At 43.2% G+C, this 15,199-nt stretch overlaps 1 protein-coding gene across 1 annotated transcript in view; it reads right to left on the bottom strand.

Moving 5' to 3' along the window:
• The window catches only part of epha10 (EPH receptor A10), a gene marked incomplete at its 5' end in the record, with an annotated part of 137,276 nt that overhangs the window by 90,868 nt on the left and 31,209 nt on the right, over nucleotides 1–15,199 (bottom strand). Inside the window, 2 exons of the mRNA XM_080046098.1 lie at nucleotides 8,320–8,992; nucleotides 10,944–11,008. Of these exons, the coding sequence (XP_079902224.1) occupies nucleotides 8,320–8,992; nucleotides 10,944–11,008 (738 nt within the window). The remainder of the gene's footprint in view (nucleotides 1–8,319; nucleotides 8,993–10,943; nucleotides 11,009–15,199) is intronic.

The raw sequence follows: 15,199 nt of genomic DNA, 5'->3' as shown, positions 1-15,199 counted from the left end.
ATTCCAACTTTTATTCGTCCAAGAAAAAAAAACTCAGTTTTTCAGATTTGTGGTATTATTTCAGATAACCCAACAGATTGATTTAATGGTGTCAACGGAAGAGCTAGGGTTATTTTATCAGCCCATGACAGGATTCTTTCATAAATTCAAAATAACGACATTTCAGAGATGAAGAGTTTTTACTAGATAGCAATATTTTGTATAAAAGAAACATGCATAAATATCGCTATTTGTAAATGACATATTACACCAACAGTCAGCTAAACATGCCTCCAAACGGGAGGGAAAATGCTGCTGCATCGGTTTGATGATAATCTTGCCTCATCGTTCCACTTTGACTCCTATTCTATTGTCCCTTCTGTGTATTATGTATGCTGCTGAGTAACGTAACTTCCCCACATGGAGATATTTCAATGTCTTACTATTTTTTTTTTTACCTGATTTAAATAATCTGCACCTAAAATTTGAGCAAATAATCTCAACTCCCATTGTACATCATTGTATACACAACTATATATGCCTTAGCAATACCGGTATGACAAGAAAAAAAAAACAATCTTATTTGTCCTAATCATCTCTTTGTACGCCTCGCTAACATCATATACCCGTCACTTGCTTCTATATCAAAGACCTTTCTCTTACAGGACACTTTCCCAGTCTTTTGCTTCGGCTCAGTGAGTCTGGGATAAAATGAGGCTGTCACGTCGGTTGAGTTAGCAACATGATTAAGCTGGATGCCCCAACCTTTTCTAGCTTTGATGCATTCATGTCGGCCGTGTTTAATTCATGAGTCTGGTGCGGAAGATTGAAAAGCGGTAAGAGGCGGGAATATAGAGGGGGAGGTAGAAGGGACGGATGTAACACGTTGTAATTTGCGAGTTTATCCCCCCCCCACCATCTTCTCAACTCCATTCTGCCCGTGGCCAAAAGTTACCTCGTCTATTCTCTCCTCCTACTTTTATTTCCTTTCCATGCGGTCTCTTTCTACTTATCTCTGTGCGTGGCCCTGTGCGACCTGTATTTTTCCTCTCTTCCAAATCAACTTTTTATTCTGTTAACTTCCTCTCCCAACCGTCCTGATCTTTGACTCTCACCCGATACTCATTTATTTCTACTTTTTTCCCCCCTTTCAGTGTTCCCTCCCTTTTCATCCCCATTCCCCATCTCTCACAGACATCTCCCAACATACTCCATTGTGTGCGTTTGAAAATCCTCCTCGGCTTTTACAACACATATGTTATGCATTCGTCTCTTGTGCACGGCAACTAACAGACGAGGAACCACGAGAATTCTCTGACTGCTCCTTTCTGCAACATCATCATTTATTTTCCCACCTCACCTCCTCCTCCCTCCGCCGACATTTTCATTTCCTTCCATACCCATAATGCACCCTGCTTTCTTTCTTTCCTGCCTCTCTTTCCCTGCGTGAAGGACAGCATAGAGGAAGGATGAATGGCGACTGCTTGGCCTTCCTCCAGCTCACATTTTCAATAACCAAAGGGACATTTTAATGGTTGCCTTGCGAGTGAGCACGCACGCACGCACACACACACTAGGTGCTCATAACGTCTATGTGGGGAATGTTTCTACATTTCTATTAGTGTGTGCAAATGTTTGTTGGTCCGAGTGTGTGTGTGTGTGTGTGTGTATGTGTGTGTGTGTATTTTCCCCGTCTGCACACTTGTTGTATGCCTAGCTGGCAGACTAAATAAATACATCAGACCGTGCCGGGCTCAAAAGAACACATTTGTCATTCTCCCAGGAGGGAGAACGTGAATTATTTAAAACAAAAGCCGGGGAGAGAGAGCGATGACTAACAGTGGCCAGTGACGTGGCCAGAGAGGAGAAAGATGGAGAGGGATGGAGTGTGTGTGTGTGTGTGTGTGTGTGTGTGTGTGTGTGTGTGTGTGTGTGTGTGTGTGTGTGTGTGTGTGTGTGTGTGTGTGTGTGTTTGTGAGAAGGGAGGGGGGAGGGGTTGTACCAGATGGGCAGTGGTGGCACCATGCCAGGAAGAGAGCTAGGTTTGAAAAAATATGGGGTAAAAAAGTGTAATGATAAAAGAGGATTCAGAAGATGTAGGGAAAGTGGGATTGGTAGTTGAGAAGTGTGTCTCTCATTTAAAGGCACAGATCAATTGGAGGGAATGAGAGGGAAAGGAAGGCTCAAGAAAATAAAAGTCAGAGAAGAAGAAAAAATAGGAGGAGGACTTAGGGCAGAGACAGGACGGGTTAGGGACGGATGAGAAGGGACAACAGACCGAAGGGGGAGATGAGTGTAACAGAGGGAGCGACTTCAGAAACATATGACTGGGCACTGGTGCCAAATTTGGAGTGCACACACATTTGCGCACACACATTTGCGCACACACATTTGCGCACACACACACACACACACACACACACACACACACACACACACACACACACACACACACACACACACACACACACACACACACACACACACACACACACACACACACACACACACACACACACACACACACACACACTCTCTCTAAATAATTCTCCTATAGCTTCTCCAGCAGATTTCAGCCTGTTAACCTAACTCAACCCTGCCTCACCCGCCACATGGTCTACACAGGGGGGGCAAGGGAGAGAGGTTTGGAATGATAAAAAACAGCATGTTAGAGAGAAATACTGAAGACAAAGGGAGTGATGAAGACTGAACAGCAAAGGTAGAGAGAGAAACTAAGAAAGGCTGTAAAGGAAGTTAGCGTGGCATCATCGAGATCAGTGGGGGTATAAATTAAGAGTGTACTTCTTCAGCGGCATAGGGATCGTATGGGGGGTAAAATGGGTGAGGGGACAAATACTGTAAAGGAGGGGGGGGGAGAGAAGGAAGGCGTGCAGTAAATTACAGAGGAAAGGGGGAAAGCAATAGAAAAGGAAGTGCAGGGTGGTTAATGTGCCTGGAGCCGGATTGTGGAGCAGCAAACAACAGAGATAATAAGAGAATCTGCTGAAGGCACGCGCCACACTCGGTAATTATATGGAAAGAGCAGGCTGGCTTAATTAGAACAGGATGGAGCTCATGAGTGTGACAGACACACACACACACACACATACAAAACACACACAAATACAAATGCATACACACGAAACTCAGCCTTTGCGAGGTGAGTTATTACATAATTAATTTTTTTTCCCGTCGGTCTGTTTTTTTCCGCCGCCGGCATTTCATAATGAGAGTGGAGAACATTGTGCTTGTGCTCATCAAGGCGATTACACGTTGCGCTCAAATTCAGTGAATGCACGGCGGGTTAAAATATATAGTCGCAAACGCTGTGTGTGAGTGTGTACCGCACGTGCAAGTCCTGCTGACAGTGAGCTAGAGCTAAAGGGGATGGATCTACACCTCCGTATATATCACTTCTTACTGCTCTTTTCTTTATTCCATACCCCCCCCCCCCCCCCCCTCCACCTCCCTAACTTCTACACCTTTATGGCACGAGAGGAAAGCTGACTGGGCACATATGCTAATTTTCAATAGCATCCTCCTTCACATTTACAATCCCCCGTTCACTTTAACATGAAGAGGCTGATCAAGTGCCACCACGGTCTTCAGTCTTTCTGAGGAATTTGGGGATTAAGCGTTTTCTCATCCACTTTCTTCTCTTTGTCTCTTTAAGTTGAGTCACCACAAAGAAAGGGAAACAGAATAACACCATGTGCATTCCCCTGTTTTTTTAAGTGTTTCTACATTCAGCTATTCATTCAGTTGTTGTTCACAGCAGGCACGTTGAAGATCTGACGTTGTAATTTACTAGATTCCCAACAGATTTCAAAGCCCAATTTGACAGTCAGTGGTAAACTGCTTTTTACCGAAAGGTTTATTTTAATGAATGCACAGCGGGGTTTCAAAAGCCATTCCAAGGTGATCATATCATTTGATCATTAAATGCCTGTTTTTGTATCTCGCTCTACTTTGACTTCTATAAAACTTTCTGAGCCTTGTTTTTAAAATTGTAATCCATTGGGACTACAAATGGGTGTTTGGGTCCGTAATGTTTTGTTGTTTTTATTAGAAAAATTAACAAATATTGCTCGGCGCACCGGAAAGCATCCCAGCGTGCACTGGGGTAATGGACTTAAGCATTAAGGCATTAAGGCTAATGGTATGCTTCCTCTGCACTCTAATTGTTTTTACATTGTGTTCAATACAGTTCCCCCATGTTATTAAATGAGTCATACAGACTAGTGCGAAGATGTGTGAAATGCAGGTGAACTTGTGTGGTCATTACAAAGTTTCTCACTTCAGTCAATAAGCAATGTAATAATCTACCCCTGTATCTGCATTACAATGAAAGAGAAGTAGCAGTAAAGGTTTAGTATGTCAAATTGTGCTTAAATTAAAAAGGTAATCCAGTGGGTGTCTTCATTGCATGCCGTGCAGCAATAATCCTCTTCTCTACACTATCTGCTTACACCATCATCAGTAGCTACTCACTGGCTACTCAATATTATTGACCTGCACTGAGACACTCACTTACACAAATAAGCCTGGGAGTAAGTAAGACATAGTTACGGCGCCTGCACAAACACACACAGAAATGATTCCAACATCATGGTTATGAAATGTATTCATTATATAATGTTTCACAGTCTAGCAGTCGGTAATGCACACAAACTCCGTTACACATACACAGCTGTCATCGCACTATCTATTAATATCAGGCATGCAAAGAGACTTTAAGTCTTTCTTCCAGACACAATATGACATCAACCTAAGTTGTAGTTGCACGTTCCGCAGAATTCTACTGTGTGTGTGTGTGTGTGTGTGTGTGTGTGTGTGTGTGTGTGTGTGTGTGTGTGTGTGTGTGTGTGTGTGTGTGTGTGTGTGTGTGTGTGTGTGTGTGTGTGTGTGTGTGTGAGTGTGTGTGTGCAGTCCCAAAGCAATTTCTCAGTTTAGTGGAGCATTACGGCTGATCAATAGCTCTGTTGCAGTGGGAGATGTCGGGGTCGGGGCTGCATATTCATACCATTACGGCTGAACCGAGAAATGAGGCACTACAGGGGGAGAGCGTGTGTGTATGTGTTAATATGTGTGAATGGCTAAATTGCTCATGGGGACAACGACAGGACCTGTCATCTAGTAGACCACACGGCTACCCGCTATACTGGGACCAGGGGAGAGACTCTCTCGCTCTCTCTCTCTCTCTCCCCCCCTCACTCTGGGGCGGCAGTGGCGAAGTGGGCAGAGACGTTGCCTCTGGAGTGCAGGGTCAGAGGTTCGATCCCCCGCCTACCCACCACATGTCGAAGTGTCCTTGGGCAAGACATTGAACCCCGAATTGATCCCGATAGTTAGCTTGCACCCTGTGTGGTGATGCTATCGGTATATGAATGTGAGTGTGATTGGGTGAATGTGTACAAAACAATGTAAAGCTCTTTGAGTCTGTGAAAAACCAGGGAAAAGCGCTATATAAGTGGAGTCCATTTACCATTTACTCTCTCCCTCTTTCTCTCAGGACTTCCTGTCTTCATTGGTGCCGTCACTGGACTTGGCCATTCTGTCTCTCTTGCTCCGTTGGCACAATGCCTAGCTGGTCCTATATTCTTCGTGTACCTATGCTTGTCCTTCAAAAGCTTTATTCTCCTGTCACTATTAGAAATGCCATATATCTCTCTGCCTCTCTCTCTCTCTCTCTCTCCTCCCCTTTGTCTTTCCAGTGCTTTCCCGACTCACAGTGTACGCTGGTTTGTCTGTCTGTCAGATTTTATTTTTCTGAGCTCAGATTTTTATTGTCAAAAAAGCATTGTGGGTAATTACAGAAAACGGGTCAAGCGAAACGTACGTTGTCTGCAAACAGAGGAACTGCCAATATCGCTGCGCAATCTTTATCTCCAACTGTCAAACACTTACTGTCGGACCAGAAATTCCGCCACACTGCAAATGTTCTGCATAGCTGTGTTTCATCCAACTTTGCTGCTAAAAAAAATGTCCGCTCTTTCCCTCTCTTTATTTTCCTTTTTTTTTACTGCACCACCTCTAAAAGGCAGAATGTGTTCTTAGGAGAAAATATGCAAAACTGCATAAAAAACTGTTTAAAAGGTATAAATAATCCAACTGATCGTAGCTTTTTTTCTGTTCATCATCAGTGTCCTTCTGACTTGGACCAGGTGTGTCTTTCTTCCCCCCTTACAGTTACCCCATACAGTCTGTACCCACACTTCTTGGGCCAGATGCCTACATACAGTATGTAATGTGAAGTTATATGAATGTGTGCAAAAGAACAAGTCAAACCCCCCCCCCCAGTTGCCATATAGATATATCGTTAAAATGATTCTTTCAGGGGGCGCCCTTAGCTCAGTTGGTAGGGCGCCCTTAGCTCAGTTGGTAGGGCCCCCCCCCCCCCCCCCGGGCCGGGCCCAGCAGCAGACCCCGGTCGTTCTCTGCATGTCACTCCCCTCTCTGCCCCATTTCTGTCTCCCTGCACTGTCAATAAAGCATAAAAATGCCCCCAAAAAAATATCTTTAGAATGAGCCTTAAAAAAATAAATAAAAAATAAAAAATAATTATTTAAATGACAATAAAAAGTCAACTGAATAAGTGTGATTAATGTTACAAATTGCATGAGAGGTTTTTTGTCGGGCTGTGTATCTCTATTGCTTTACATTGTTCATTAACCTTTTGCATCAGCCGACAACCAATACCTCAAAACTCTACCAAATGACCCTGATCCAGTACAATGTATGCAGTCTGCCATTATCTAGTGACTACAACGCCCATTGCATTGCACAACGGCGCAAGATGGTCTGTGAAAGCCAGCCAGCCCGTTACAGTCAAAGGATAACACTGATGCCGCTGTATGAGCAATGGGTTGTGGGAGAAAAAATCCAATAGTGTCTTTGTTTACGTCAGAATGCAACACCCACCAGCTTTACACTGACAATGCTATATGTAAGTGTGTGTGTGTGTGTGTGTGTGTGTGTGTGTGTGTGTGTGTGTGTGTGTGTGTGTGTGTGTGTGTGTGAGTGTGTGTGTGTGTGTGTGTGTGTGTCAAACTCAACAGCGCATAGTCATCTGAAGAAAGAGTACATTAGTCACTGGTGTGACACTAACACCCATACATTACACCAGGACTGCTCATACACCAGGACTGCCATACGGTTCGCATACACTACGCCTCACATGTCGATATGAGCAGCTTCACTTTTGACTTAAGTGTGAAACGAGGTAGCATCGCTGATACATCGAGGCCCTCGGCATTGATTTCATTGTCTGCGTTGAACAAAAGCAGGCCAGGCTTGGATTGAAATTGAGAGAGAAAGGCTATTCTGTGATTCTGTTGAGTGTCTATAAGAAATAATGTAACAATAACTCTATCCTTGTTTCAGCACTTGTTAACAGTGCTTCACTTGAATTGTTCTCCCTTTGTTCTCCCTGCTCACTTGTAATCATTTATGTTCCTTCTCTTCTCTATAAAATGAACAGCCTCACTTTTAACTTCCCTACATTCTCTACATCCATCATCCGCTTTTCATTCTTTCACGACCCGTCTCCCTCCCCTATCTTTATCTTCATCTTATGAAGTAATTTTTTGTCTATTACTGAGTCCTGATTATCGAAGAGGGAACTCCACTGATTTTACAATCAAAGTCTGTTTAGTGGTTTGTACTGCTGCATATGTTGGAAATAAATGCAGTGAAGCCTTTTGTGATTCCAGTTGGAGGGGATTGAATTCACATGAGGTAGAAATATGAAAAAGATATATAGGTTTGGAGTTCAATCCGTATGTCTCCCTTGGGCGAGCAGCTTGATGCTACATTAGCCGCTGCTAGCACATCACTCCTGACACTGACCAGACTACCTGTGGTCAAGTCGTGAGTAATGAAGGCACCGGGTTTGGACCAGGAAACGTGTGCATTGCTAAATCTGGGGAGTACTGCGCTTACACAACCAATGTCTGTCAAGGTCACCAATTTCCAATACAAAGGTTTTCATTGTAGTGCAAATGAATAGTCCGTGTCTTTTGTCGTCTTTCAACATACTGCCTCATTTCTGCAACATTTCTGAAAAGCGAATGTATTTCACTGGAACAGGCAGAGATAATCATACAGTGCCGACAGATGTTCCTAATTGTTTTGAGAAAAATGCCACATTCAGGACTCAAAAATACACAGAAGTATATTTCAAAGCTGCAAATTGCATTCGTATCAACTTCCCTCCCTGCTGCCTCTTTTTATTTAGTTCTTCCCTCCTGACAAAATCCCTTCTCTTCCTTTTGTTTTTACTTTGTCCTCTTTCATCTATCCATGCAAACCCACTGGTCTGTTTACTCAGTCATTGCCTACCTTCACAGCTGCTGTGTCCCTCCTCGTAGCCGGCGCTGCAGCTGCACTTCCCGATGGGCACCAGCCACTCCCCTTCGGCGCTGCAATGCATCCTGGGAGGGCTGTCCATGTCCACTTCAGAGTTGTTGACGCAGGCGCCTCTGACCTCCACCAGCGTGGAGAACGATGCCTCTGCCACCGTGTCCGGGAACACTGCCAGGTTCTGCACAGTGGCCAGGCAGCGCTTGTAGTACACACGCACGGCCACTAGGGCAACGCAAGCGCCCACGTCTTGAAAGGCCAGGTGGAAGCCCTTGCGGTTGAGGTGGCCTATTTCGCGCACCTCCGTATTTAGCTTCATCTTCCTCTCGCCCAAGTCTCCCTGGGTGAAGCTCTCGTCGGCAGCGATGGTGTCTATTTTGGTGTAGCGGTCCTCTCGCGTGACGCCTCCCAGGTCCCTGTCCGTCTCCACATAGAGGAGGTTGAAGGTCTCCTTGCAGGTGCCGGCCACCCCTGGGATGCTGTTGCAGTCTCGCAGCGTGAACTGGAGCTCCACGAAGATGCGCTGGCCGCCCCGCCGCGTCACCCAGCCCGTCTGCAGCCAGTTGTTCTGCTGCAGGGGCTCCATGACGTTACACACCTGGTACGTCCGGATGGGTTTGTACTTCTCATCCACACCGCTGATCTCCTCCCACTGTAAAGATGGAGGTAGAGAGATACAATAAAACAAAAAGGTTACATATTTAAATGTATTGAACCTACAACAGCAGGAAGGGAGGATGGTCATGTCAAAAATGATGAAAGGCCATAGTTCAGTTAAAGGTGTAGTCAGTGATTCTGGAGAAAGCTTGTCAAAATCAGGGAATCGATCACGGTACGCTACCTGTCCTTCGTGCATGTATACTGAATAAAAATCTGCTGTTAATACACAGGTACCGGATAGTGGGAGATATATATCCAATAATTCAAACAAACAATAAACAACAAGCATTCTACATAGTCACTTATGCCACCTTTAAAACAACAAGAATAAACCCTGTGAGTGAAGTGATTATTTGACGGACTGAAAAGGAAAAAGCACAAAGTGAAGTGGGCGGGAGGCAGGCAACAGATATAATGGAAAAGAAAGGCAAAGGAAATAGAAAGCAAAAAATCCAGTGAGTTCAGGTTAATGGTCTAATGACATACTCTGTTGAGTGGGTGTGTGGGTGTTCGGAAAAAAAGCATTGGCACTCAGATTCTTTATTAAACGTCACAGAGGAAATGACAAACTGCACATCCACAGTCATTACATCAGCTTAAAGTGGTGTCTGAGAAACGGCAGGTCGCACCTTGGTCGATTTTTTCACTGGTTTCTTTTGACCTCATAATGACATGCAATGGCATTTAAGCGGGTGTGCGTGTTGTGTGCCTGAATTCTGCTATGTCACTCCTAGGACATATGTTATTTAAAAAAGAAAATATACATTAAGGTGAATCTATAAATTGAGGTCGCCAGGTGGAAACAGGTATTTGTTCTAGACAACTTATTTTCCACTGTTGCCTCTTTCTAAATACAACCATCAGTTAAGAGACTGTGTACAAACACATCCGGCCATATGTATAGGACATTAATTGTGTGATAATTATTAATAAGATATTAAGGTTTTAAATGGGTTAAACATTCTTACTTATAATTAAACGATTTGAAAACAGATGTGCCATTGTTACATTACATTCATTCAAAAGGGGGAAGCAGTTGCAATTTTTAGTTTAAGTTAAGTGGTGGGTCTAAAGAAAAATGTCTTGTTCACACACACACACACACACACACACACACACACACACACACACACACACACACACACACACACACACACACACACACACACACACACACACACACACACACACACACACACACACACACACACACACACACACACACACACACACACACACACACACACACACACACACACACACACAGTGAAAATACATTATCTGGGATGGTAATTTGATAAACTGCCCTACTGCCAAGGTGACTAAATCAAAGTGGATAAGATGTGTTCCATCTCAGTTCTATTAGGGGGCTGGTAGTAGGTGAATCCCACCAGTCCATTACTCTTACATTCAGCTCTGCATGAGGACCAACAGCCACTTCATGCAGACATGATGATGCAACACAGTCATGCTACATCATACATGTGTGTACACGGCGCTGTACTGTATATGTCAATGCATGCACTTTTTTCCAGCACCTGCTGTTCATCTAATGGAAATCTGAGGTGTGTTACGCAGGGAAAAGGCCATCCTCCAGGTGGGAGGTTGGTGACAAATTGCTTTGGCGGTGTCATGTTCTTTAAAAAGGGCTCCTGCATTCGTCTTGCAGTCATAACTTATAGCACCAAGGTTTTTACAAGCCCGATCGATTGATACCATTTATCCGTGGCAGCATATCTGTGTGGCAAGGCTGTACACTGCTGTATCGTAGCCTGGATTACAACCATCAATAACAAGTAATGATGAGCTCTGGAATGGATGGGGGGGGGGGCAAATGTGAGATGTGGGAGTGGCTTAGGCCAGCTGTTGAGGGAGCAGCTGTGTTATTGAGGCTAGCAAAAACAAACTTACAGACAATGAGAAATGCAAGTAAGCACACTTACCCCGTTGGGGGGATATGACGTCCAGCCCAGCTCTGCCTGTGTCTCTTTAGAATTCAGCAGCACCACTAAAAGGAAAAACAGAAAAAAAAGCATATGGTCAAAGGGGGAATTTGGAAGGGATTATAGGAGAGCATCTGCCTTTATGCTATCTTGTCAGTATAAATGAATTAGTCAAAAGTGTGCCATGAGTGCACAACAACAAAACACGATAAAAAGGCTACCTTGTACAGAAAGAGTGGTCTTCAATTTCCACGTAAAACATTTCTGAAAGTCTAACAGTTTAAGTGCGAAATGACATGTTACATTTGCAACAAAGAAAGATGGAAATGAACATAGAGGCAGGCTTGTTAGAATCTGGTGGGGGTGAAGGCATCCTTTGATAAGTCCATTATTACCATCTGGTGAGGACTTAAGCCTGAGCTTTCAAAACAAGCCCAAACACAAAAAATACTCTTTTGCTTTTGTGGATGCAGCAAAGCAAACACTGGATGTAAAAAGTCTGCGTTTGGTATTTGTATTTCCCTTTCAGGACCACGGACAAGGCACATGAGTGTGCGTAGAGACTGTTTTCAGGACCATGGACAGCTACCGAATTTCAGTGGAATACTGTTTAGTTAGCATTAGCTGCTCATATAAATGTTACTCAGCAAGGCCAAGTTTGCTGAAATTAATAATGTAAGAACAAAAAAATATGTGATAACGACTATACTATATAGCGGAGGTACTACGGCTAGACTATTACTAACTTTAAGAAAACATTGTATGTGTACACCAATTTGCTTGTTTTGTCCAATTAAAAAACTAAATTCCACAGAGACTCAGTTAACAAGGATCTAAAAGCACTGACAAAATAACAATCCTACCTCTGTATATTTGACATTTTCCTTGTAAAATAATAAGTTGAATAATCAAACAAGTATTACAAATATTTCCTTTTCAATGGACTGTCTTTTTTTAAAGCAAGACCAAAAATATTCTAGTTCCAGATTCCTTAAGTTGCAGGTATACTTCTGAATGTCCACGACTGCAGAATAGCCTTTGTTAAAATATACGCCTGTCAAAATAAAACCAAAGCCACCAAGTGCTTTGGCCCCCTGTTCAAACCAAAGTTGGCATAGCAACCAAGAAGCCACAGTTCACTAGTCATGATGTATTTGAGTAGTTAGTGAGAGAACGGCCATTGTTTCATGCTTGGTAGTATGCAGCATCTGCACATTTATCTTCATCTACAATGTAAAATCAACATCTGTAGTGGCATATGGTGAGCTGCATTAACACCTCCTTTTTAGAGGATTTTGCTGATATTAAAGTTACTCATGCTTTAAGCTTGTCTGCTTAAAAAGGCCCCCCCCCCCCCCCACTCTCTCACACACACACACACACACACACAAACACACACACACACACACACCCAAACACTGAGTTATGGGATTTCTACTCCAAAAAACCTGCAGCCTTGAGGCAAAAAAATAGACAGCCAGACAAAGACAGCTATTTTTCAGTCTTTTACTTTGTAATTTAAATTTTTTTTTTGCTTTCAACCACTTCAGGGCTGTCTAGAGAAGGCAGTCGACTCGTTCATAAGTGACCATTACATTTGACACCTGAGCAATTCTGACATTCTTGGAAAATTGTCACTTTGATCTCGTACTCGCTGCCACAGGCCAAATGTTGTGCCGAGGACATTTTCCAAATGAGCCACAAGAGTGGAAGCCTACGCAGTCTGACTCAAGCTGTAGGTTCTTGTAAGACGTGATGACATTATGAGATATGTTACCTACTGACTAATGCTCTGACAGGGAGGCTATGGACTCTGATATGAAGAGGATGTGGTAGTCCACCCAAAAGGCAAGGATGATTTTTTCATGTGTCACGCTTGCAAGAGCAGCAAGTGTCAAAATACACCCGTCAACCCACTGGCTGAACTTTCCCAACATGCATACAACCAGCAAAAAATAAACTGAGAAGACTCTTTTCTTAAAAGGTGTTCTTTCAATTTTGTTTTCAATCCCAAGGCCATGACTCCATCCACTCAGGAGTAGAGTGTTATTAAACACATGGCTACACAAACGCTATTTAAGATGTATAAAAAAGAAATTTCTACTCCTCTGTGCCACAGCAGTGTGGATAGCCAAAACCCCTTCAAGGCCAATGACATGAGTGAATAATTGTTTCTTCGTTTTTTGGGGCCTTGCTTGAAAAGTATCGACACTTGGCTTGAGCCTAGGGAGAGCCTTGCTTGGACCATGAGAGATCCTTCTTACGAAACACTTAACATTATTGTTTTTGTTTTGGGGTTAACACTGCTGCTGGTTTGCCCAAAGCATGGTTCTGTCGTTAGCTGATAACATGGAGGCATTTGGAGAAGATTAGGGAGAAAGAGAGAGAGTCCAATGGTGGTGGAGAGAGGAAGTGGAAGGGCGAGAAAATAATCAGGGGAGGAGGATGGTGAGGAGAGCCAACATGAAAGAAGAGGGTGAAAAACAAAAAAAACAGCAAGAGATACAGAAAAAAAAGAGAAGGACAGGAGCAGATGAAGTGCAAATAAATGAATACTCCGGGGTACTTCACAGAGGGATCAGTGTGAGCCTTAGAGAGCAGTCAGCCAGTCAGTCAGAGAGAGAGAGAGAGAGGGACTATGAGGCCAGAGTTGGCACGACGATCACACAATGAATGCATAAGTCCTGTAATCACAGCCTAGTTACACAGACTAATGGGCCTTTAGGGTGGAAAGAGGGGGAGAGAGAACACATATAGAGACAGATAAGAGGCACAGATGGAGAGAATAGCAAAGAAAAAGTTTCGCAATGATAGTCAAAGCAGAGTATGGAAGGGTTACTGAAAGAGAGAAGGAAAAAATTCGAGAGAGTGCACTGCACATGGCAAAGAAACAAAAGTGCTCCCTCACTGGCGTCCATATTTTTGAATAATAGCCCAGGACACATTAGCGACTGAACACCAAGTACCAAAGGTTGTTTCATAAATAATAACCTATCATTACATGGACAATGCAGATCTGTGTGCTAATTTCTTGTCCTTTTGGCCTAAGTGCTTTTAAGGACACACACACACACACACACACACACACACCACACACACACAGGGCTGACACAAGACAAGACAAGGCTGACTTTCATCTCTAATAGATAAAACACAGTCACAGCCAGATAGACATAAGAGTGTAACAGAGCCTGGTCTGCTTTAGCCAAATTAAATGGAGAGCCTAATTAAAGAGAGCATGCTTCATATAACAGGTCATAACAAAAACTGAAAACCTAGTTGCTTGTTGGATGTTTTTTATGTAAAATCTAAAACTAAATTGCCAGAGAAGAGGGCGGTGGGGTAAGAAAGTTCTTTTAAAAGAAAAAGTAGACATTTTAGAAAAAGTTGTTCAAAAGATGAACTTACTAATCAATAACAGGAAGGTACAGAAACTACTCAATGGAGGAAAGGGTATCTTGGTGCCCATCTTCAAATTGAAATGTTTCATTTTAGCAAGCTCTCAAGTTCTAGGAAGCGCTCTATTGGATGAGAGGTATGCAAAATAAAGCTGGCTTCCGACAGCGATGCTGAAAAAAATAGTTGTGTGCACTTCAGAGTGGAAATACATCATCCGTGTTTTTCTCTGAAAAATGAGACCTTCGTGAAGCCTTTCAGGCGGCAGAATGCATTATGGGAAGAGTGGCGTCTTTAATATTATGTGTGTTGTTGCTGGTTGTGTAGTATGGAGGTGAAGTTTTTAAATGGATTTCTGTTGCTTTTGGTGTGTGTTTTGCAGTGAAGGGCTTTCCTTTAAAGCGTATTTTGAGTTGAAGTGTCTCTTTCTACCTCCCTCACTTCACCCACTCTTTTTGAATCTTTCTCTGGTTATTAGGATGTATAAATTGAGTTGTTTGGCCTTTCTGACACACAAGGATGAGGCACAGTGACAGTCGGTGTTGGTGCACCAGTGGCACTCAAAGACTAAAAACTCACCTTTGTCGAGCATGTATAGCCATTTTCTACACAACAGAGACATATTTTATTTCCCTTTATAGTGGTTGAAAGCAACATGGAGACAGCGCTGTAAAATATGCCCATTGCAAAGACTTCCAATGAATGTGGAGGGTTCCTTTCATCTTTGCTTGACTTAAGTGAGTGTGCTGCTGACCTCCACGGCCAAGTGATCAACAGGAAAAAGAGAAAAAAATAAAAGTAGTGCATGCCTAGCAAACCTAATGTAAATAGTTAACGTTTGACTTGAGACGTCCTGTCAC

Source organism: Ammodytes marinus, assembly GCF_949987685.1.
Source record: "Ammodytes marinus genome assembly, chromosome: 17".
Classification (NCBI taxonomy): Eukaryota; Metazoa; Chordata; class Actinopteri; order Uranoscopiformes; family Ammodytidae; genus Ammodytes; species Ammodytes marinus.
This window is presented reverse-complemented; position numbering and strand designations above follow the sequence as displayed.